The sequence below is a fragment of the Salvia hispanica genome, chromosome 1 (genome assembly GCF_029641045.1).
Source record: "Salvia hispanica isolate PSC_SH4W2 chromosome 1, Shi_PSC_v1, whole genome shotgun sequence".
NCBI classification, from domain to species: Eukaryota; Viridiplantae; Streptophyta; class Magnoliopsida; order Lamiales; family Lamiaceae; genus Salvia; species Salvia hispanica.
The window spans coordinates 66018218-66040850 of record NC_142692.1 but is presented as its reverse complement, the minus strand read 5'-3'; the positions used below and the strand labels follow the sequence as shown (position 1 = coordinate 66040850).

At 35.2% G+C, this 22633-nt stretch overlaps 3 protein-coding genes across 3 annotated transcripts; 1 reads left to right on the top strand and 2 right to left on the bottom strand.

Moving 5' to 3' along the window:
* The first annotated feature begins 5398 nt into the window (after positions 1 to 5398).
* On the top strand, positions 5399 to 8038 carry IAMT1 (IAA carboxylmethyltransferase 1). Its single transcript, XM_048121727.2, has 4 exons — positions 5399 to 5653; positions 5847 to 6263; positions 6964 to 7239; positions 7468 to 8038. The coding sequence occupies exons 1-4, from the start codon at positions 5543 to 5545 to the stop codon at positions 7819 to 7821; spliced, it is 1158 nt and encodes a 385-aa protein (XP_047977684.1). The 5' UTR covers positions 5399 to 5542; the 3' UTR covers positions 7822 to 8038.
* Positions 8039 to 11985: 3947 nt separating this feature from the next.
* On the bottom strand, positions 11986 to 15430 carry LOC125223227 (protein HOMOLOG OF MAMMALIAN LYST-INTERACTING PROTEIN 5-like). The gene is made up of 6 exons (XM_048126264.2): positions 15255 to 15430; positions 15006 to 15106; positions 14680 to 14789; positions 13772 to 13847; positions 13559 to 13699; positions 11986 to 13028 (listed from the first exon to the last, which is right to left on the bottom strand). The coding sequence occupies exons 1-6, from the start codon at positions 15346 to 15348 to the stop codon at positions 12120 to 12122; spliced, it is 1431 nt and encodes a 476-aa protein (XP_047982221.1). The 5' UTR covers positions 15349 to 15430; the 3' UTR covers positions 11986 to 12119.
* A 1688-nt stretch (positions 15431 to 17118) lies between these two features.
* MAP65-1 (microtubule-associated proteins 65-1) lies at positions 17119 to 21474 on the bottom strand. Its single transcript, XM_048126441.2, has 10 exons — positions 21330 to 21474; positions 20850 to 20917; positions 20546 to 20749; positions 20147 to 20395; positions 19836 to 20051; positions 19322 to 19477; positions 18933 to 19244; positions 18168 to 18255; positions 17742 to 17890; positions 17119 to 17644 (listed from the first exon to the last, which is right to left on the bottom strand). The coding sequence occupies exons 2-10, from the start codon at positions 20895 to 20897 to the stop codon at positions 17348 to 17350; spliced, it is 1719 nt and encodes a 572-aa protein (XP_047982398.1). The 5' UTR covers positions 20898 to 20917; positions 21330 to 21474; the 3' UTR covers positions 17119 to 17347.
* Between the last annotated feature and the right edge of the window lie 1159 nt (positions 21475 to 22633).

The window sequence follows — 22633 nt, the reverse complement described above, 5'->3', positions numbered from 1 at the left end:
AATATTCGAACACTCAATTAATTAGTAGTACTTGGGCAATTCAATCCAAAAAGGCAAACAAAATAAAATATAAAAAACAAATGAAAAGGAAAAAAGGCCGAATGCAACAAACAATAACTTTCAGTACGTCCGTATATAATAATTTTATAAAAAGAAAATATATATTAATATGGGCCAGTGCTCAAACATAATAACTACACTATATTTATGCACAAATAATTGCTGCTACTCCAAGCTGTCTGCATGCAATTATTTCCTATAAAATCCAGCGTATAATGCAAGAATGCTATGACGATAATTAAAACACAACAAATACATAACAAATTCTAGAGGATCAATACTCAATAGTGAGTACTTTTATAGTATAAACAAAAGACGAATGTGTTTTGTTTGAATAACCCTGATCATTGATATTTCTGATAATGGATTTTATTTTCTTCTTTCTTGTGCCATAAAAGCTTCAAATGAGTTATATGAGGATATTTGGGCTTCAATACATAAACTTTAGTCCAATAAACTTGTCAATTGTTTACAAATTAATGCCACAAATGGATGTCCAAAACATCTACATGGCTTAAACAACCAATGTACACAATGGCGTACTTCAACTAGCAACCATATCATTAATTTGCCACTTTAGCTTGTCATGATAACATCTTGTTCATTGATAAAAGACGTACTTCAACTAGCAACTAGTATAATCTTAAGACTTAAGTTCAAAATTGTTCCTTTTACATTCCTCCACAAAGATTTTTGGTCTTAAGTCAAGAAATTTTTCGGATAGAAATATAAATTACCTTTCACGATAGATAATCAGAACTTATATAGTTTGTGAATTACTGCTTTACTTTTGCGAGGAACCGACTCACTCACCCTCTGCATGCAATGCAAAAGACTTACATTTGTTTACTTTTAGACAAAATTACCTGTAAAACACAACATAAACGGTAATCAAAACACAATGTGTTCAAAAGTTATTTATTCACATAATTGGATAAAAGTGTGTAGAATTACATATACATGCCGCTCGAAACATGCTGTATATTATAAATAGGGGTGGCAAAATGGGTAGCGGGTAGTGGGTAATTCCCATCTCGACCCGCTACCCGCCGGGTATTGGGTACTCGCTACCCGATGATAACGGGAAACGGGGCGGGATCGGATAGTGTGTTTTAGATTTTTGCGGGTAGCGGGTATACCCATTACCCGCACGGGTATACCCGTTAGTCCCAATAATACCCGTTATTATTAGTCATAGCCATATTCCATCTTTTAACACTCCCTCCGTTCCATATTAATAGAGGTGTTTCAATATTTAAAGTGGAGAAAAAAAATAAATAGTTAAGTAATAATAGTCATACACACACTCATTTTGAAAAATTAAAAATAAATAGTTAGAATAGAGAAAAAATTAAGTAAGAGAGATAATAATGTAGAGAAGAGTATTTATATTATTATATTGTTAAAATGAGTGAAGAAAATGAAATGACTCTATTAAGGCCGAACAATGGGAGTACTTTATTTATATAATCTAAGAGTTGTTTTGAAACATTTTATATTCCAACGAACATACAATTGAAAACTCACCGGAACTAGCTATAGTGTCCCCTCACTTTTATTCTATATCTATTCAACGTTTACCATCGATATTAATAAAGTAAATTAAGGAATATTGACGGTTATTATGGTTTTCAAATTTTTTATTAGGATTTCGGGTCGGGTGTGGGTACCCGCAATGTCGGGTACGGGATACCCGACACGGGTATCGGGTAATCCCAATATGTCATGGGGCGGGTAATGGAACAACAAATTTGGCTAAAATCGGGTACGGGGTACCCGACTTGTCGGGTGCGGGTACCCACGGGTAACCCGTTTCGCCACCCCTAAATATAAATATGAAATCAGATTACTTTTCCAGAACATAATCCGACCAAACCAACATGCCACGAGTCATTGAGACTTTACATATTTTTTTTTGAGAAGTTGACATTACATCTTATTAAATCGAAGTATGTACAATATAGGTTGTATAAGATGTCGGTAGAGATAGGGATGGGCGATTTGGATTTAGGCGATTATCGTGGCCAAGTGTTGTAATAATATTAGGTTGAATAAAATGGCTATAAAGTGAAAAGCTACTGTTTGGTCCGACAAAATAAACACAGACACAATTCCGCGCACTACTCACCTCTAATCTCCATTTTAATCAATTATAAATCGATTTCAAGGTGTGGGGACTAAGGCTTGGTTATTATTGTTTGGGAATTGGGATAGATATTAATTAAAATGGCATGAGTTAGTTATAATTAATATCATAGATGTGGAATGATAAAAAGGAAGATGATAAATATGATGCTATTTGAGACGACAGCATTGTTGTAATGGCTGCCACATTGCCACCATGCACAACTGTGTAGTCGGATTCAAATATCATCTGCCTTTTTTCTTGTCTTTTATGGAGTTATTTAATGTCTTGTTTGCATCGAGAGAGTCATACTCATATTTAGGAGATTTCAAGTGTAGTATAGTAATAAATTTGACGAGGGTAAATGTTCGATTTTATCCTGTTTTGGGTATGTTGAAATTAAATTTTTGTGGTAATAGAATGCAGGGAAAAGTTCTCTAGCTATCGAAATATCGACAAAATATCGACATTTCAACTGAAATTTCACGTTGATTATCCAAAATTACGCACCAATTACTCAATCGATGTGTAATTTTAAGCGGGAACGTTGATATTACGATCATTAGAATTATTTGTAGAGCAACTTTATTCTGAAAAATGAAATAAGTACTAAATGATACTAATATCTGAATTTGTGATACATTTTTGAGCAAGTGCCTATCAAACAATGGATAAAAACTAAGTATTTACATAAATTTGAGGCTGTGAGTAAAAAAATATCAAACTTAGTGATATGCCAAGTAGTCCATGGAGTACTATGTTTTTATTATTAAAAGATGTGTCTAATTTGATGAATTTGATATTATTGAAAACAAAAATATGCTAGATTAATATGGGGAAATAGATTAATCTCAAAATATCTATAATTAATATCTCAACGAATTGGGGAATGACATTTCAAATTTGCGTAAAGACGACTATGTACTAATAAAAAGATTCGAAACTATCATTTTATTACTTATTTCTTACGAGTATTAAGTTGAAAAAGAATTTCGACTAGTTTGTTGGGAAACATGTGATCTTTGCTGAGATCTCTCTAATCTCTCAATCATACCGATGAGAAAATTAAGTGGAAAGAACTGTTTATTAGTACGTCCCTTTAAATTCATTACAGTATAACTATTTAAATAATGATCCCACTTTTTAGAACATGACAAAGATTATGAACGGTAGACTACACTGATTAGTCTCTTAATCATGATTAATTAGATATGGCGAAATCAGTTTTACCGTTGGTAGTTAATTTATTAAGTAGCATTGGCTTAATAATCAGAAAAAATGCAGGGCCCACACAATGCGATTCCCAATAATTTAATATACGAAACCTAAGATCAATCAAACTTTCATATTATCTGTATAATATAATTCCTCATTTTAATGGTTGAAAACAATTTATTTTATATTTTATATTCCTTTTACACACATAAATTTCTATTATGCTAAAAAACCATCACAAGTTTTGTTTTATTTAATGAAATTTAATTTGTGTAGGGTTAAAATTTCAATCCCCGTGACTGCGCTGCGTAATTCATGAGACATTGCAACCTCTTAAGTCAAACCCTATGTCCATTAACTAGCAAAGTTCACTTAATTAGTGCAAGCCGTTGAATCAGTTATATCTTTAACTTGATTTGAAATTTATTATACTATTAACTATGAATTTGATGATTAGAATCTTCCTTCAATCTTGCTACTAACCTTTCTGGTTCCATTTTCATTTAACTAAATAAAAGCAGTACAATAACTTATAAACTGATTGTCCAAATTGGTTAGTTCACTTGAGCAGCACATGTATATCTAAAATAAATAAAAATTATTGGAAAAATTAGAGTTATAAAAAAGATCAGAGGTACCTCTGATCTTAATATTACTCGGCGGAGCTAATTGCGATCTTGAAATTTGAGGCAAGAAAAAAAAATCGAAAATTGTTATTGTTAGTATTTAGTTTAATTAGTAATTTCATATGATCGTTAATTTCTACATCGAAAAATCACATATGTCATTCAAAAGCGTCATATCGAAGTAACATATAATCAAAATAAAACTCATTTAACATCACATATTGTAAAACTCTTTCCGGCATTTACAATTGTACTAATTAACTATATAGTAAAATCCACCTAGAAAAGTCTTATTGTGAAATAAAGAATGAAAACACCTTTTTCTCTTTTTTGAATATCCGGATGTTGCGTGATCATCTTTTCTTCAGAAATGGTCAAGCTCCATGGACCAAATCTCAAATCGAAAACTATAAAATAAAATCATCTCAATTAATTTAAAAAAAGATATGTTGCTTGCTTGTACATTGGTCCCATTTATTGGAGGGGAATCAATCTGAAGATATGAATCTACTTAATTTGTTAAAAGGAATTTGAAAATGTAAAGACTTATTTCCCCCTCTCCCCTCCCAACGTCCCTTCCTTTCTCCTCCTCTCCACGGCGGACTCGTTCCCTCTCATCCATCGCCATTTTCGTCTCCTTTCCACTCCTCCCTTAACCTTTAAACATCATTTAATTCTTAAATCTCTTGCTCAAGCTTAGGACGAAGGGAGTATAATTTTATAAGTAGTCTAACAAAATCATAATTGAATAAGTTCATAAAATGAATTTTGGATGAACATATAATAGTTATGATGACACCTTCTTGACAGTTAGAGCTAGAATTGCATTGTACAAATTCATGTGTTTATTTTGTATAACTGATGTGATGATATTGTACAACTGATATGCTACATGATGTGATGGCATTGTATATAAAGCACACTATATAACATTGTATATCATGTGTGATGACATTGTACATCTAACTAGTGTTATGACATTATACCATGTGTAGTACAAATTCGAGCTATATAATAGTACATAAAAAGGATGATCTATATGATTAGCTATTGAGCTTCCTATATAGTATAGAAATAGTATTATCAATCTTTTAGTAAGAAAACCCTAAAGTGATTAAATGAGAATTACGTAGAGATTCAAACATTGAAACCCGGCGTCAATCTTGGGCCTGATTTCTTGAATCTGCATGTGAGGCCCATTCTCGCTTTTCAACTTTATTACTACCAAACTTAATTAAGATTTAATCTATAATTTCATCTGCAAAAAACAAATCAATAATTTATACATGTATCTTTATGGTGACACAATGAATAGAAGCATAATTCGTTGATGGTGTTGAAATATGAGAGAGAGCCGACAATGTCAGGAAGTAAAGAAATCTGTACATGAATTTTGATCCCTATCCACTCTCTCACCCTCCCTATATAAACCCCACTTCACTCCCCATTTTTCTTGCTCACTCCAATCAATCATCACTCCCAAATTCACCTCTCTTAATTCTCTCTATTCATATCCATGGCTCCCACTGCTGAAAATGTTGTAGTTTCCAACATCAAACTCGAGCGAATGCTCAGCATGAAAGGTGGCAAAGGCGAAGCTAGCTACGTCAACAACTCTCAAGCCCAGGTTTATTTCAATTTCTTATCCCACATCGTCTTGTTAATGATTTTGTCTCTTTTATAGTACTATATTCTATAACAACTTTTTCTTTATAAGACATTTTATTTTTAAGGGGCTGAGTGACCTATTTCTGATGATCTGATAATAGAAGATTCTAGAATGTTACTAATTTGATGCATGTGTGTGTTTAATTAATTAGGCGCAACATGCCCGGTCGATGGTGCACCTGTTGAGGGAGACCCTCGACCGGGTGCGGCTGAGCGAGGCGGAGGAGGAGGTGCCCTTCGTGGTGGCGGACCTCGGGTGCTCGTGCGGGAGCAACACCATATACATGGTGGACTTCATCATAAAGCACATGATGAAGCGCCACGAGGCGGCCGGCCTCCACCCGCCCGAGTTCTCGGCCTTCTTCTCCGATCTCCCCTCCAACGACTTCAACGTCCTCTTCCAGCTCCTCCCCCCCTACGGCGGCGTCAGCATGGAGGAGTGCCTCGCCTCCGACACCCACCGCTCTTACTTTGCTGCTGGAGTCCCCGGCACCTTCTACCGCCGCCTCTTCCCGGCCAAGTCCGTCGACGTCTTCTATTCCGCCTTTTCTCTCCACTGGCTATCTCAGGTAACTAAATAATGACTCATTTTGCCATTTTTGTAACGTCCGCGATTTAAAGTCTCATTTAGTAATTTTTGTTGTCGTACTTGTTTTTGTTAGATTTAATTACTCATCTAATTTTGGGCATGTTATTGAACTTGATTTATAGATGTACTTTAATTTAGTTCACAATTATCAAAAGTTAACAAATTTTTTTACTACTACTTTTTAATAAAATCGTGTCACGGATGTAACTAGAGTTAATTTCATTCAAGCTATGACGCCGGAAATTAGGTTAATGTCTGTCCTCTAAATAGGTTAGGTATAATTAAAAATGAATAATTTTGACTGGGTTTTGTCGATTATCGAGGATGATTATTGTGTTATGGTGGTTAAGCCTTTGAAAAAAGGTGAAAAAATATTGAATAAAAGTAGTTTGAGAATGGCCCCTAGTTTCATCACAAACCACTTTATGGACTTGTTCAATGATCTAACTTTTTGCCCTTATAAATTTATTCTTGGTTTGTGTTACACGATGATATGTCCCAATCAAAAACATAAGTATATAAATTACTACTAATATTCTTATAGGAGTATACACTATTTTAGTAGTCAAATATTCTTATGCTAAATTACTTGTATTCATGCATGCATGATTTTCAAAAAATACAAAAAAGTGTAGTATTTTTTTTGTGAGCAGTGTTTGATAAATTAAATATGGATGCAGGTGCCTGATGTTGTGTTGGACAAGAGATCAACGGCGTACAATAAAGGGAGAATATTCATCCACGGTGCTAATGAGAGCACAGCTAATGCCTACAAGAAGCAATTTCAGAGTGATTTGGGTGGATTTTTGAGGTCAAGGGCCAAAGAGATCAAAAGAGGTGGATCCATGTTCTTGGTTTGTTTGGGCCGGACCTGCCCCGACCCCACCGACCAGGGCGGCGCCGGCCTTCTCTTCGGTACTCATTTTCAAGATGCTTGGGAAGATCTTGTTCAAGAGGTACTTCCTACTCTCGTTGATCTTAACATTAATTAGGATAAAATCTAGTGTTCCAATTTTTCACTTAATAGTAGTGTGTGTGACACATTGATTGATTAAAGTAATTGGTAAATAGTCAATAGTCAACAGTTGTGTGTGTGGCACATGCACACTATTTCAATATAATAATTCATCTGTCCGCGAATAAAAGACACGTTTTAAAAAAAGTGTGGTGTGACCGATTTGCAGGGCCTAATCACAAGCGAACAACGCGACAAGTTCAACATTCCGGTTTACGCGCCGAGCCTAGAGGATTTCAAGGAGGTGGTGGAAGCCGACGGCTCGCTCGTGATAAACAAGCTGGAAGTCTTCCGAGGCGGGAGCCCGCTTGTGGTGAACCACCCGGACGACGCGGCAGAGATCGGCCGCGCCCTCGCCAACAGCTGCCGCAGCGTCAGCGGCGTCCTCGTCGACGCGCACATCGGCGACCAGCTCAGCGACGAGCTTTTCTCGCGCGTCGCGAGCCGAGCCACGAGCCAAGCCAAGGAGCTCCTCGACCAGCTCCAGTTCTTTCACATTGTGGCGTCCCTATCTTTAGCTTGATTAGAAAAATTAGAGACCTAAAAAAACTGTCTAGCTATGTTGTTGGCAGGTTAATTAATTAATCAACTACTCTTTAATTAATTGTGTTGTTTAGTAGTATCTTAATATTGATTAATTTGTGTTATTAATTAATTAGTGAATGTGTTGTAGTGTAGTAGAGGTGTATGTGGCAGTTGATTTTTAGTTATCATTTTGGGCTTTTTGAGCTCTGATCAAAGTCAAGCTGAATTTATAAAGTTGGGTAAAAGTCATGATTATGTCTAGAGATTAATTGCAACAGTAACATCGACTTTAAGCTTTTGAAACAGCCTTGAATAGTGGAATTTGGATTTGAAAATGTAAGCAAGAAGATGTGTCTACATAATATTGTCGCATGTTAAGTCACCATCGTTCAATCTTGAAAAATAAAAGCTTATCTTAATGGGATGGACAGGGAATAAATGTAAAGGTAAATACTTCTACTATTTTGCACTATATTCTTTTTCAGTATACAGATGTATGGAGCAATATATATGGATTCATCCCCCTTCATAAAGATTCAAAAATAGACCACACATTATTACATGAACACATGAAGGATGCTTCACTTGTCAAAGGCTTTTTAGGAAAAAACACACAATTGAGTTTTCTTGTCCATTAAAAATTGTTAGATTTTTACTATTCATAAAGGCACGTTGATTTCATGCAAAATGTTAGTATATGATAAACATACATGATGTTTACATATAGATGTACAAATTAAATGTTTCTATAATTTACTTTTCATCTTTCATCTTAATTTCTCCTGATCAATGTGATCAGTTCATTTAGGTTGATGACAACAATAATGGCAGGGCAACAGTATGCTGCTGCACACTAGTGGTCAACCCCAAAAACAAAATATAGTGGTAATTTTGTTTGAATACTAATATAAGTATATAAATTCAGAGTTCTAATCAATGTCGAACCAATTTTAAAGACCGAACTAAAGATCAAATTAGGTGCATTAGATCTAGTTTTTTGATGAGATTCGTTGATGTGTAAATTATTTCGGTCTTCATTACAAGCCCATTTTACTTCATTCTAACCGGTTTATTACATCATTTCTGTATGTAATACCTTGAAACTACAGTATGTTTTTACTTACTTCCCGTAGGTGAAATGATTCAACACATGCTTTATTTGAATTCATTGAACTAAGTTTTTTCTTTATTCAATTTTAAAAAGATAATTTACTCCAGTAGGTTTATTACTTAATTCAATAACATTATTACTTCATTGGACAAGCTTTTTTACTTTATTTCAGCAGGACTTTAAATGTTTCTACACATACTTCATTCAAATAGTTTATTACATCATTCCATGTCCTTATTACACCATTCAATTAGGCTATCATTCCATTTTATTGTCAACGTCGTGGTGGCGGTGATAGACATTGTAGAGAGAAAAAACGGTACGCAACGGCAAAACCGCCTGTATATACTGGAATGAAGTAATAATCCTATTGGAATGAAGTAAAAACCTACTGGAATGAAGTTAAATCTTCCTAATATTATATGACTTATTTGCCCCAAGTTGATGTAAAATAGACTCGTGACGAAGGCGAAGATAATTTATATATCAGTGCATCTCATCCATAAAAAACCAGATCCTAAAACCCTAATTTAATTATTTCTGCGGTTCGGCAAAAAGGAGAGGATTTACATATAATGGGACTATAAATTCAAACACCACGTGACTAATCTATATACTACTAGCTTCGTCCTACAAAAATATGCACTCTTCCCTTTTTAGTCTGTCTCACAAAAATATGCACTCTTCTCTTTTTAGTCCGTCTCACAAAAATATACACTCTTTCCTTTTTAGTCCGTCTCCAAGAATATGCACTTTTTTGGAAATGCATTTCTTTCTAATGAGGTGAGACCATTCCCCAATAACAATACCTTAATTATTTGTTCTCTCTATTTCTCTCGTACTTAACCAATTTTATATTAAAATCCGTGACGAGCTCAAAATGCATGTTCTTTACGGAGAAGTATTATTCATCATTTAAGATAAGGATAACGATATCTCGTGCATGGTATTGGTTGGGGTGGAAAAGTATAATCATAAACTCATGTCAGGCCCAGATATACCTATAAAAAGCTGTAATCATGAAATTGGTAGTAGCCTTGTTATAGTTAAGACAGGCCCCTACCCTAGTGGGCTCAGCCCATTAGCATGACATCATGATTCCTGGGCCACAATTGATTAAACATGATTTTTAACATATGCATGTTAACTACAAATCTGATTTTATATCAATTGTTGTTATTAATTATACTCCTTCCGTCCCATAATAAATGACATACTTCGGGAGTGTCATTAGATTTTAAAAGATGTTTTGTGTGTTAATTGGAGAAAAAAAAAATACTTCTATTAATGTGAGAATTTTTTTTCAAAAAATCAAATGTGACATATTTTATGAGACAAACTAAAAAAGAAGTGTGACATTTATTATGGGACGGAGGAGTACTAATATTTCTCTTGTCACGCTAATAAATGTTGCCGACTTCTACGACGACACAATAAAATTATTTTCTATTCTGCTTTGAGTACATATTCAGATAATTGAAAAAATTGGGGCAATTCATAAGGAACAAAATTTAGCAATATAAGGACAAGTGAATTAAGTTTATACATTATCAAAAAGCTATTTTAGGAATAAATTTGAACAAATATGGGCTTATCAACCCAATAATCATGTTCCTCTGTAGAGCGATTGAGAAGAGGAAGGCAAGTGATTACATACATTATTTATACAAACTAGAGAGGAATTTATCAATTCATGAAACACATTGTTTTGAGCGAGTATAAAAAAAATGTACCTCAATTAAAACAAGTCCCATTTCTGGAAATGAGAGATAAGTAGATGAAGAATGTGTTAATAATCCATGCATGCATGAATATCTTCTAGGCAAATCAAAGAGTGATTTCCGTTGCAGCCTTGTATCTGATTATATCTGCTATTTCAGGCGATCTGAACCGTACCTTCTTCTTCAGTTTGGTTTCTCCATCGCATGAGCATGAGCCACATAAGGATGGATGGATTTTTCTTGACGAAGAAGATGCTTGCGTATGCATCATATTGACATAGTACTCATCATCATCGTCGTCAACATCAGCATCATCATCAGCATCAAGAAAATTTGTGTTGTTGAAACCTGGTGAAGATAGGATCAATTCCTCAAGAGTTACCACTTTCTTCTCACCTTCCTTTCTCTCCGGTTCTACGGCTTCCTTCTGCAACGATCCACTAGGACCATTACACAGGAGACCGCAGAAACTTACACCCATTTCGATATTTGGCTTAATTTAGGTGAGCATAGCAGATAAGTAGAGTAGTGGAGTGAGAATCAACATTGTATTCACCGTTGTAACTCAATAAGATCCTATGTAGTTTTGTCTGAATCTAACTTAGAACAAGGCTGTTCAAACCTTAGTATTCGTGAAAACAAGGAGGAATGTAAAGCCAATGCACAAATTTGTCGTGTTATTTTGTCTACCCTTCACTAGTAAATTGTTAGAATGTGCAATGCGATCCCATTTGATCATATAGAGTAACAAGGGCATCTCAAGCATGCTACCAATCGAATCTTCGATTTGACGATTTCACCTCCCAAAAGATAAAATCTATATTAGCAAAATTAAAATAAAAAACACAAACTATAGTATTATAATTTGCTCCATGAATTATTATATTATTGTACTTTTAAATTATTATGGGATAAAGGCTACATCTTCACAAGAAAATGGTTGTAGTATGTAAAGCGTTATAAGTAGTATACATACTCCACTTATATAATGTTTGGTGGAATGTGTCAGCAATTAGCATAGTACTATATGGAATAATTCATTATTTGCTTGACTTGATAGGACAATTAAGCTATTATCTGAATTTATAAGGATCTTTTTCTTTATAAAACTAGAAAACCAAATGAGCCCCAACACGCTTGTTTGGGGGCAATACTCGTGTTGATGCAATTTCAAAGAAAATCATATAATCAACATGATATTTTCAGTTCGATTTTCAGTACAATCCATAAATCTCGAAGCCCATGCATAACCCTGATATTTACGAAAGCGAATGTTATAACATAAAAAATAAATACATAGGAAAGTGCATCAAGGGAAGCTTCAAGAAAATAAAGATAAACAAATACTTATATACAATACAATACAATCCATGCAACAACTTGGACAATTAACAAGTAGATTCACATGCAAGTGAATGAAGCAAGAAATATCAATCTTTGTATGGAATCCATTTGAAAGAGGATTTAGTGGGCAGTTGATTGATTTGTCAACAAATCAAGAGCTTTCTTAAGATGGTCCACTGCAGTAGAAACTTCATCAAATGCCAAGGCCCCGACTGCAAATCTCGCCTCCTTGTGTGCTTCTGCGATTTTCTCAGGTGGAGGCTGGTAACTGCTGTCGTACTCGTATTTTTCCGAGGCTGGCGGTGGAACTTCTGGATGGTTCCCGTTCACGCCACCAGAATTATACTGAGGAGTTGAAGCATATGCTGCTGCTGAGTTAGAGGCTGGTGAACTGGTGTAGGGAGCACCATCAGAACCTTGATAATAGGAAGGGTAATGAGAAGGAGCTGCAGGGAGGCTACTCTCAGTGAAACTCGGGTAGGATTGGAAATTGGGGTATGATGAGAAGGAGGGTATGTCATGGGAAGGGTAGTGTTGGGGGATGTTCTGATGAGGTTCAGGCTGATATGGCGGGTGAGGATGTGACTGGTGATGATAAACAGAATTCTCAGAGCCATTTGGTGGTTGGTGGATGTTTTCAGGTGAATAATTGTCGGTAGGATAATGAGTTGGCGGAGGAGGTGGGGGTGTAACATTGGAGGGTAGTCGAGAGAAACTAGCAGGATGTTGAAAATTATCATGATTATAGGCTTGAGGAAATGAATCTGAATCTGGTGGCATTCTAGCAGCAGAATCTACTCCAGAGTAATTGTCAGAAGGGTGATGAGATTGGGGCGGAAGGCCCGAAGGAGGTGATCCCATAACATTTGACGGTGGTTGAGAGAAATCTGTAGATTGCTGATGACTATCATGATCGTATGTTTGAGGAAATGAATCTGGACCTGGTGCACTTCTTGCGGCAGAATCTGATCTCGCCAGGCTGGATCTGGTGCTTGAATCAGCTGCGTCACTTCTACTTGGTTCAAGATCCTGAAACAACATCTAAATTATAAGAACCCAAGACGCGATTAACTCTTTCCAACTTGGTTTCACCTTAACGGTTTGATCTCAGATATGAATTTTTCATTACTGGCTAGGAACAACAAACGCATTTGTTTTCGAAGACATTAGAGATAATATGATATCTATCTGTGGGAAGGAAAAAGATTGGGAAATACTCCCTCCGTCCCATTAAATATGCAACATTTGCTTTTCGGCACGGAATTTTATGTAATGTTATTTTGTGAGTTAATGAAGAGAGAGTAAAGTAAGTGAGAAGAAAAAATAGAGAGAGTATTGTTTCCATTTTTAGAAACGTTTCATTTCTAATGGGACAAACAAAAAGGAAAACATTTCATTTCTAATGGGACAGAGGGAGTATAAAGTTCAGTTGACCTGACCGACATCAGCAATCAAACAGCAAATTGAAAGCTTCACCTTATTTTAATACACCAGAAGCACATACAACATGCTTCATAGAAGATATCACTAAGAAAAGGAAAATCACATATTACACTTACATTTACGCCATTATATGTACTTGATGGCACTGATAAATCTGTCTCTCCACCAGGAGGACCGGGAATAGGCTTTCTCCCTTCTTTTAGTGCTTTCCTTATATCAGCTGCTTTCCATGCTGCGTACTTCTGTTTCTGTTCAAGCTGTAACAAAGATGATCAAGGAATAAGACATATAAAACGTTAAAATATTTTAGTGAATATAATAGTGCTTACATCAGGCTGAAGTTCGCCAAATTGATTCAGGATTTCAAAAAAAATGCTTGCAGCATAGAAAGTTTTTGCGGTATTTCTGTACAAGGAAAAAGTAATTAGATCAGAAATAGCAAGAGAAAATAAAAATGAACCCCATCAGTTTGCTCGGATTATTTTAGAGTATGCTAGGAATACTGAATTGGAGAAATATCAGAATGATGAAGATTCGGCATAGTTGATTGAGTATGATATGAAGTATGCTTAGACTAGAAATGCGAATTAAATTTTACCAAGCAGTAGCAGGAGGTATAATTTATCATATACGCCAAATGAAATCATAAATCATATTTCCTGACAGAGAGTTCATATCCTATAGACAATGAGAAGGGGAACAAAATTTCTAACATATGTCCCTCGTATGAATCACTTGTCAAAAATATGAGATATGAACCCATCAAAACAATTCCGCAACAGAAAACACATAATGGAAGTGATATATCTACATATGAATCAGGGGTACAGTTGCAAAAATACTTGAAACTCCATGGGCTAGAAAGTCCTAAGTTCAAATTAAGACTCACTAACCGATTTTTCTAAAGAAAACAATCACAGCTTCGTGAAACATTCCCAAACATTCATAATGCAGCAGAAACAATGTACAATAAAGAGAGTTACCAAACAATTTTTGTAGAGAAATACAACAGAATCTCTACAGAAATTATTTATATACAAAAGTACAAGACTTGTAAAGCATCAGATATGGTTCCATATGGTAAAATGCATCATCATCAGTTAGATACTATACCTCATGGTAGAGAAGCTCATGCATTGAAGAAATTAACAAATACACACACACACATCCCACAATAGTAATAATTAATCCCATAAACTACTAAATTGATATGACAGCATGAAAGAAGTTTGCATACAGATCAGCTCGCCCAGCCCTATCTTGTTTGTCAGCTTTGGAAAAGACATTCAAGGCAAATCCCTCAACGTGTAGATGATCATCAGGTCCCAACTGCAGAGACTTTTTATCCTGCAAGAGAAGATCCAACTCATGTCTTCAAAAGATGGAACCACACAAAGCTGAATTAGAATTCAGCAAACACAGGCAATCTCAGTTGTAAAATTTGGTCATATTTGGAGTCTAACTAGGCAATCAAATGCATAATTACTGATTAATCATAAAAACCAATCGGAACTCGCTTAATCATTAATCAGGCAAAGGAAAAAGGGAAACAAGGTCAAAAACCTTTTCGAGCTGATTCATGAGGGAAATAAGGACGGAATTGGTCATCTTAGTGCGATCGCTCTGAGGAATCCGTAACCCTCGTTCCATCGCGTACAATCGACCTGATAAAATAATTTAAAAAAAAGGTAGATGGCGTTGTTTGATTAGATAAAATCATGATTCTCTATCATAATCGTTTTGTTGTTTCAACAACAAAACCTAATTGGAAATTAATGGAGCGAGAGAGAGAGAGAGAGAGATGGGTTTTACAGTAGTAGGCAACGAGGTGTTCGTGTTTCTGGAGCTCATCGGCCCGCTGAAGATAGGGGAGAAGTAGCTTCGCCGGTTCATTTTCCGCCGCCATGGACGACAGAGGAAAGTAGTAGCTTAGCAGAGGTGCAAAGGAAGGAGATAGATACAGATGCCTGCAGAATAATAAAACACGCCAAATCCGATTTACTGTATATCTATTTATTAATGGTTTAATTAGGGGCAAAACCAGGTATGGGTCGGTATACACTTTACTGTATCGAAAACTGTACTATGGCAAAATATTATACCACTAGCATACCGAATTTTTTGTATATAACAACTTCGGTATGGTTAATTTTTTTTATACCATTATACCGTATTTTTACAATATATCGAAATACAGTATTGTATATCGTTGTAATACTGCAAAAAAAAAGTCAATTTTATACCAAAAATATTTAAAAGTAGAATTTTCAAAGATTTTTCTTTTTAATTCTATTTATATTATAAATATATTAAATATAATATAATAATATTTTAACATATATCGATTATTCGGTATACGCGATATACCGAATATTCGGTATACCACGGCATACCGTGGTATAGAAAAATTAATATCGTTACCGTACCAAAATTTTTCAATACGGTATCATACGTACCGAAAATTGCGGTATACCCCAAAAAAGGTATTTTCGATATTTTTTTTGTATAGTAAGTGCGGTATTTCGGTAATTTTTCCACCACTAATTAGTACTCTCTTCGTTCCAAAGTAATTGGCGCATTTCTTTTGGGTATTAGATTCAATAAATTGATTTGTTAAAAGTTAAAGTGGCAAAAAAATAGGTATAAAAGAGAAGAAAAATCAAATAAGAGATAAAATTGAAGTTCTAAGAAATGACTGAACTAAACAAATTAAAAAGAAATAGTACGACTCAACTTGGGACGGAGGGATTATGTAATATCCTAATTCACATTAGGATTCTTTGACGCGGGGATGGAGGGACTATGTAATTCACATTAGGAGTAGGAAGCTCTTTCTTCTCACGTCCCCACTCCCTATGCACACATTTTCTCTTTTCTTCGTAGGAATATGGTGAATTGGTGATACCTCGGCACATAATAACTTGCCCAAACACCCAATTATGTTCTCATTTCTTCTCCATTTAATTATGTCTGCATTTCTTTTTGTCGTTTTTTCTCTCCAAAAAAATACTCTCTCCATCTCGGATAATTTGTCTCAGTTTTTCATTTTGGTCCGTCCCACGTAATTTGTCTCATTTCACTTTTATCATTTTTAGTAGTGGACCTCATATTCCAGTAACTCATTCCTATTCACATTTTATTATAAAACTAATATATAAATGTAGGACCCACGTTCCACTAACTTTTTCAACCTATTTTTCATTACAATTCTTAAAACCCGTGCCCGGTCAAAGTGACCCGAATTATCCGGGACGGAGGGAGTAAATTAGATGGAGGGACGACCAAGGCAGTTTTCTGAAAAGAGCAGGTAGATATATGGTGTCTGGAGTTTGGACCTCTTTCTATTCTCTCCATTCCATAGTAATATACTAGTTATTTTGCTATTTTGATACGTTCCATAGTAACAGAGTCATTTCCCTTTTTACTAAAAGTCAACACATTTTTCTATACCTACTTTACTCTCTCTTACTTTTTCCTCTCTTCATCTCTCTAGCTTTTTTCATCTTTCACTTTATTCTCCCTTTACTTAGCTTACATAACACAATTTTTCTTAATCTTCTTGCCGAAAATTTTTGCCTCCATTACTATGGAATGGAGGGAGTACTTAGATAAGGAATGAGTAAGTATAGGTAATAATAGTATATTACTTTCGTAGTCAGTAAAAGTAGATAAAAAATTTTCAGTAAAACAAATAAACTCACTCACTCTGCCATGCTCTTTATTTATTTCATATTAATAACCGCCTAAGAACATTATCAAGTACTAGCAGTTAGCCTCCTTATAAAAACATACACCTCATGCAGACTCTACCCTCAAATCACTAACAAGTATCATCACTACTCCGGTATCTCAACAACATACATTATACATATATATTATTAAACAACACGTTTTGATTTGAACACCTATGGTGTGGCGGGCAGGGTATCCGTCCCAGAGATGTGGGATGCTGCATCCTCTTTCGACATGGCCACGTAGTTCACTGGGGTGACCTGCCTCGTGTCTCTCTTCCCATCTCTGTTTATAGACCTCGAACCATTCTGGTGAGAGTTAAGCGAATGACGCCTAGTGGAGCTTCCATTGGCACTTCCGTTGGCACGTGGGCCCACCGCCTTCTTCGTGCTAGGCTGTCGAGCTGGGCTTGGCGTTGTGCTAAATGCTTCCGGGTCTTTAGTGAACTGTTCATGGGACTTCTTCTGATCCTGCAAAGAGCACAAACATAGTTGATAACATTTGACTTCAAATGAATGGTCATAAATCATAAGCAAGCACAGCCACAATCTAGGGAACCAGGCCTACCCGCATTCTCTTCTTCTCCTCCTCCCTGTCTTGTCTGAGCATTGCATACTCGTCTAGCATTGCAAGTAGAGGAACACCATCATAAGTAAACGTAATGCCACGATCTTGTTCCCAAGCACGAGTTTTAGCTACTAAGCTGTCTACTAGGGCTGCAGAACCAGAAAATGAAGAGAGTCATGAAGTCATCAAATATGCAAGAGTGGTGGCAAACCTTATTTAGCCTTAACTGCTCATAAGGACTCAAAATAAGATAAAAATACATAAAACATATGAAATTAAAAATTGATCCACCCTTTACTGACTACGAAATGCAACTATTATTAACATATGGAGTACTTCCATATCGGCTTATCTAGTAGATAGAGCTAAGGATCAAATAATTGGAAGTTCCTATGGCAATACATTATTGCATAATTAGGTCAGTACCTGGAATCTTATTAACCAGGATGCGTGCCTTTTCAGCTCTCTTCAGATTCAAGTGAGCACCTCTGCTAGCATTGTACCTGTTTTCATCCTGTTTTCACAAATGAAATCCTTATTGTGAGTTTCAATTCAAGTTTTAGGGAACTATAGAAGTGAATGAGATAGCAGATTTAGTTTAAGCCTTGTAGTTCAAAAGACATCTTTAGTTACAGAAGATACAGAGTGTTATTTTTAATCACTTGATGAATGATAGAATTGCATAAACCAAAGATCATATCAGGATGACCAAGTGAAAAATGAGGGCTGCTTAAATAATTGGCAATACTTGATTCTGAAATGAGAGAATATACAAAGTCACTGTTGCGCTTCAGATAAAGGAAACGGTTTGACAAAATAGCTTAGTGTAGCAGCATGTAAATGACTAAAGAAACCATCAAATTAACACATGTACGTAGCAAGTAATGCATAGCATGTAGCATAAACAGAGTGATTCATAGGATATGACAAACTAGGAGAGGAAGAGATTGGTGGAACTCCTACTCATGTGATTCTTCACAACTTCAGCAAATATAATCACTGTACTAATTGCTATTCACTATTTCCGAAAGAAAAGATCAAAATACACAACCTTGAGAATTCAGCAAGATAACTAAGGATTTAGGAAACCTCATGATAGTTGTGTATATATCCAAGTTCTAATTGCCATAGACAAGTGAGATATAGAATGTGAGAGTGAATAAAAACGAAGGATGCAATAGACAGTATTACCCTATTGTAATCTTCGAGCCAACTTTCTTCTTCACAAGCTGACATCCATTTTTCAACCTTATCCAATATCTCCTTCCTGCTCAAAGCCTCTTCTTTTGCTTTTAGTATCTGATTATCCATGTCAGCCAATAACTCTACAGGCTCAATGTTCCCTGAATCAATGAGTGACAAAATCTTTTCTCGAGCTGCCTCACCATCAATCTCTACATGTGCATGAGAAAATATCTCTTCAAGCTCAGATTGCCTCTTAAAAGCAATCTCCTTCATTCTGCTTGCTTTCAGCTGATCAAGCCTCTCAACCTCCACTTCAGCCTTTTAAGGAACAGGATAACATCAGCCAATGATTGCCTATGCCATACAGCATTCAACAAATAAATACATTGACGTACCTGTTCAATTAGGTCCAAAGCAAGAGCCCCAGGAATAGTAACTTCATCCACTGAAGCTGAAATATTACAAGTAACGTGGTCAAACAGGCTGCGCTCTTCAGGGGGGGTGTCCATCAAATTCCAAAGGTCAATTAGCTGAGTTGCTAATTCTTGAAGCTGTCAACATAAAAGTTCGAGTTAGCTGTCATTGTCTAGTGTCTACAATGCAAACACAAAATTCTCAATGCAGCAATATATAGTTAAGAGTATAAAACATATGCAATAAAGACTAATATGTGAAGTTCATAATCAATGGAATCAACAAAATGGGAATGGGGATGGGAATTGGAGTATTTCCGTAGGTTTTAATTTTTCTATAATAAGAGAGAGAATTAGGTAGTATGGTGACAAAATGCAGAGGGTTGAGCTTCGATAATCGAATGGATTGATCAAGTGTGCCTCATTCGACCAATGTAAAAAGAGTGGTTGTATAATGTTCATAGTTCATTATCATAAATCATCCAAAAGTGACAACCTTTTGCAATCTCTGCTTCTTGTCTTCCTTTAGTGCTAAAACAGTCTTCGCCAGCCCAGCTAGGGTGTCATTGCTGATGCTTTTGGACTGAACACCAGTGGCGTCATTCAGGCTTGGATGCACTTCTGTGACAGTAGTAAAGAAGTCCATGCCAAGGACAGCACAAAGATCGTGAACTGTGCTGACAAATTCAAGAACCTTGTGCAGCCTGTCACTCTAGAAAAACAAGAAAGAAAAGCCAAGAACAGTTCACTGTTTAGAGAAATGCTCCAAAAGCATTTAACAAACTCCGCATGTAAAAAAGTCGTTACCTTTTCCTTTTGAAGATCTTGAAGCTGAGCATTAAACTCATCTAACTTTTTCATGGATAGATTGGACTCATCAACTGTGATATTCTCAACCTGGGCACTAGTTCCAGCAATCTCCGCAGATATCTTCTGTATTTGAGATTGAACATCAGAAAACTCTTTTATCTTCTCATCCTTTTGTTTCCATAGTTTATCCAGTGCAGGAGCTATAGCTTCAAGTTGTTCCTTGATCGTTCCTGACGTCTTCTCAGGCTGCGAAAAAAGCAAACAAACCAAACTTTGTAAATTGACACTCTTCAGCAAGAATAATTTTACACAAATGCCACTAGCTTGAAATGATTGCCGCATTACTATAACATCTAGAGCTTTAAGAAAATGTCATTATCGAACATCATCACTTACTATTCCGACATAAGTCTTTTCTCCAAAAGCTGATAAGAGATTAGTGAGTTCAACTCTAGCATCTGCCAATGTCTGAAGAAGGTGGGCTCTAGATTTCACAGCCAGGTCAACTTTTCTCTTGTACACATCCAAGCACTCCTGATCCAATTGAAGAAGAATCCTGTCTCGCTCTTCGTCATTTTCGCCAACTTCATCCCAAATTTGCTGCAGGAAAAAAGATTCATTTCTTTGTCAGAATGCAACAACTCGAGGGCAACTGAAACACTCAGCAAAGTTCCCAAATTAGCCTTTAATGAGGAATTACCTGCAGTTGCTGCAGCAAAGATCCGCAAGTGGTTTGCTTCATATCCATTCTACTAGTTCAAAGAAAACCTGAAAGGAAAAAAAAGAAAAGAAAAGATAAATCATGAATTTCACCATATTCTAGTAAACCACCACCTAATGTGAGTTAAACTTAAACCCCACAAAAATCACTTTAAATCAACTCGACCTAATTCACAAAAGATCAAAAGCTGCAATTTTGAATATCAATGTACAGGTAGGGCTTAATCTAATAGCAGCATCGACAAAAAAATTGGCAATAATCAGAAACTCAATGCAGCACTGCACACGCACATAATCGGTAAAGTCAACTTCGGAGCAAGTGGATCTCTTTTAAAAAGAACATTGTCGATTGAATCGAGATATAACTCCACAACAGTGAAAACACTCAAAGCTACACGAGCATTCTCAACATTTTGAACAAATTACAGAAGAAAGAGCTGAAAATGAAGATGAAAGTTACCGGATCGTAGTAGGCGGGCCGGGTAGCGGGATATGTAGGCTCAGATCTACTGTACTTTGATGGTAGCTTGAGTGATGGTTGAGTGAGTGAGAGAGAGAGAGAGATGCAAAGGATAGAAGAAAAAGAGAGATTAATAAATTGGGAAGGGGACGGATGGGGTGGTGGGGTCGGGGGGCTCCATACGACGTCGTATTTGGGCGGAACATGTTTTATTGCCCGCGTTTGGGGCGAATTTAGCATGTGCGAAAGACAATTTTGCCCTTGTCGGAGTCGTGATTGGGATTTATAAGTGTTGTCAGAGTCAGTGTATTTATTGCATTAACTAAAAACTACCTACTAAAATAGTTGCTCCCAGTTTTAATTGCATATTTCTAATTTTCACAACAATTTAAAATCTTACTTAAAAAAAACTTCATAGTAATTTAATATGCATATTTAATTGATATTTTAGACCTTATCCAATAGTATCCCAAATACCAAAATAGTAATTTAATATGCATATTTAATTGATATTTTAGACCTTATCCAATAGTATCCCAAATACCAAAATAGAATAAGAAAATAATTTCAATCGCATCTCAAGCTTCATTCTATTTTAGATTTTTGACAATTAAATACTAATCTTAAGGTTTATATTATATGATAAACTAAAATCACTTTTTTAAATTTTTGATTATTTATTACATTATAATTCAAATAATTGTATATTTTATCAAAATAGAAAAGGAGTGCAAGAGAAATAAAAAAAATGTGTATTGAATTAGATTAGTTTAATAAGTTGATCCAATTTAATAAAGAGTTTAGTTAATTATCTTTTAAAGTTTTATTGAGAAATTAAATAAATAATTTGACATAATGAAATGAATTACTTTATTTAATTTAATAAATACTGTTATTTAATTAATTATCTCATTTAATCTAGTATGAAATTTGACAAAGCAATAGTTAAAATAATATTAATAATTAAAAAGGTATAAAATATAGAAATTATAAAAATAAAAAACACAAATAGATGAAAAATAAATAAATTATAACAATTAAATAATGTGTTTATGTTATTATGGTATCTTTAAATATATTTTAATTTAAGTTTGAACGTTATTGATGTTTAACGTATTAAATTTTATAGTGGTGTACTTTTTTTACTAAATAACGTACAATATATAAATATATTAAATAAAAATCCTATTATTACAGTATTAATTTTATAAGATTTATCAATAAAGTATTGTGAGTTAATGTGTGATGTAAATAAAATGTACTATATTGATATGATTGAAAAAGTATAAGTGGAGAATATACAT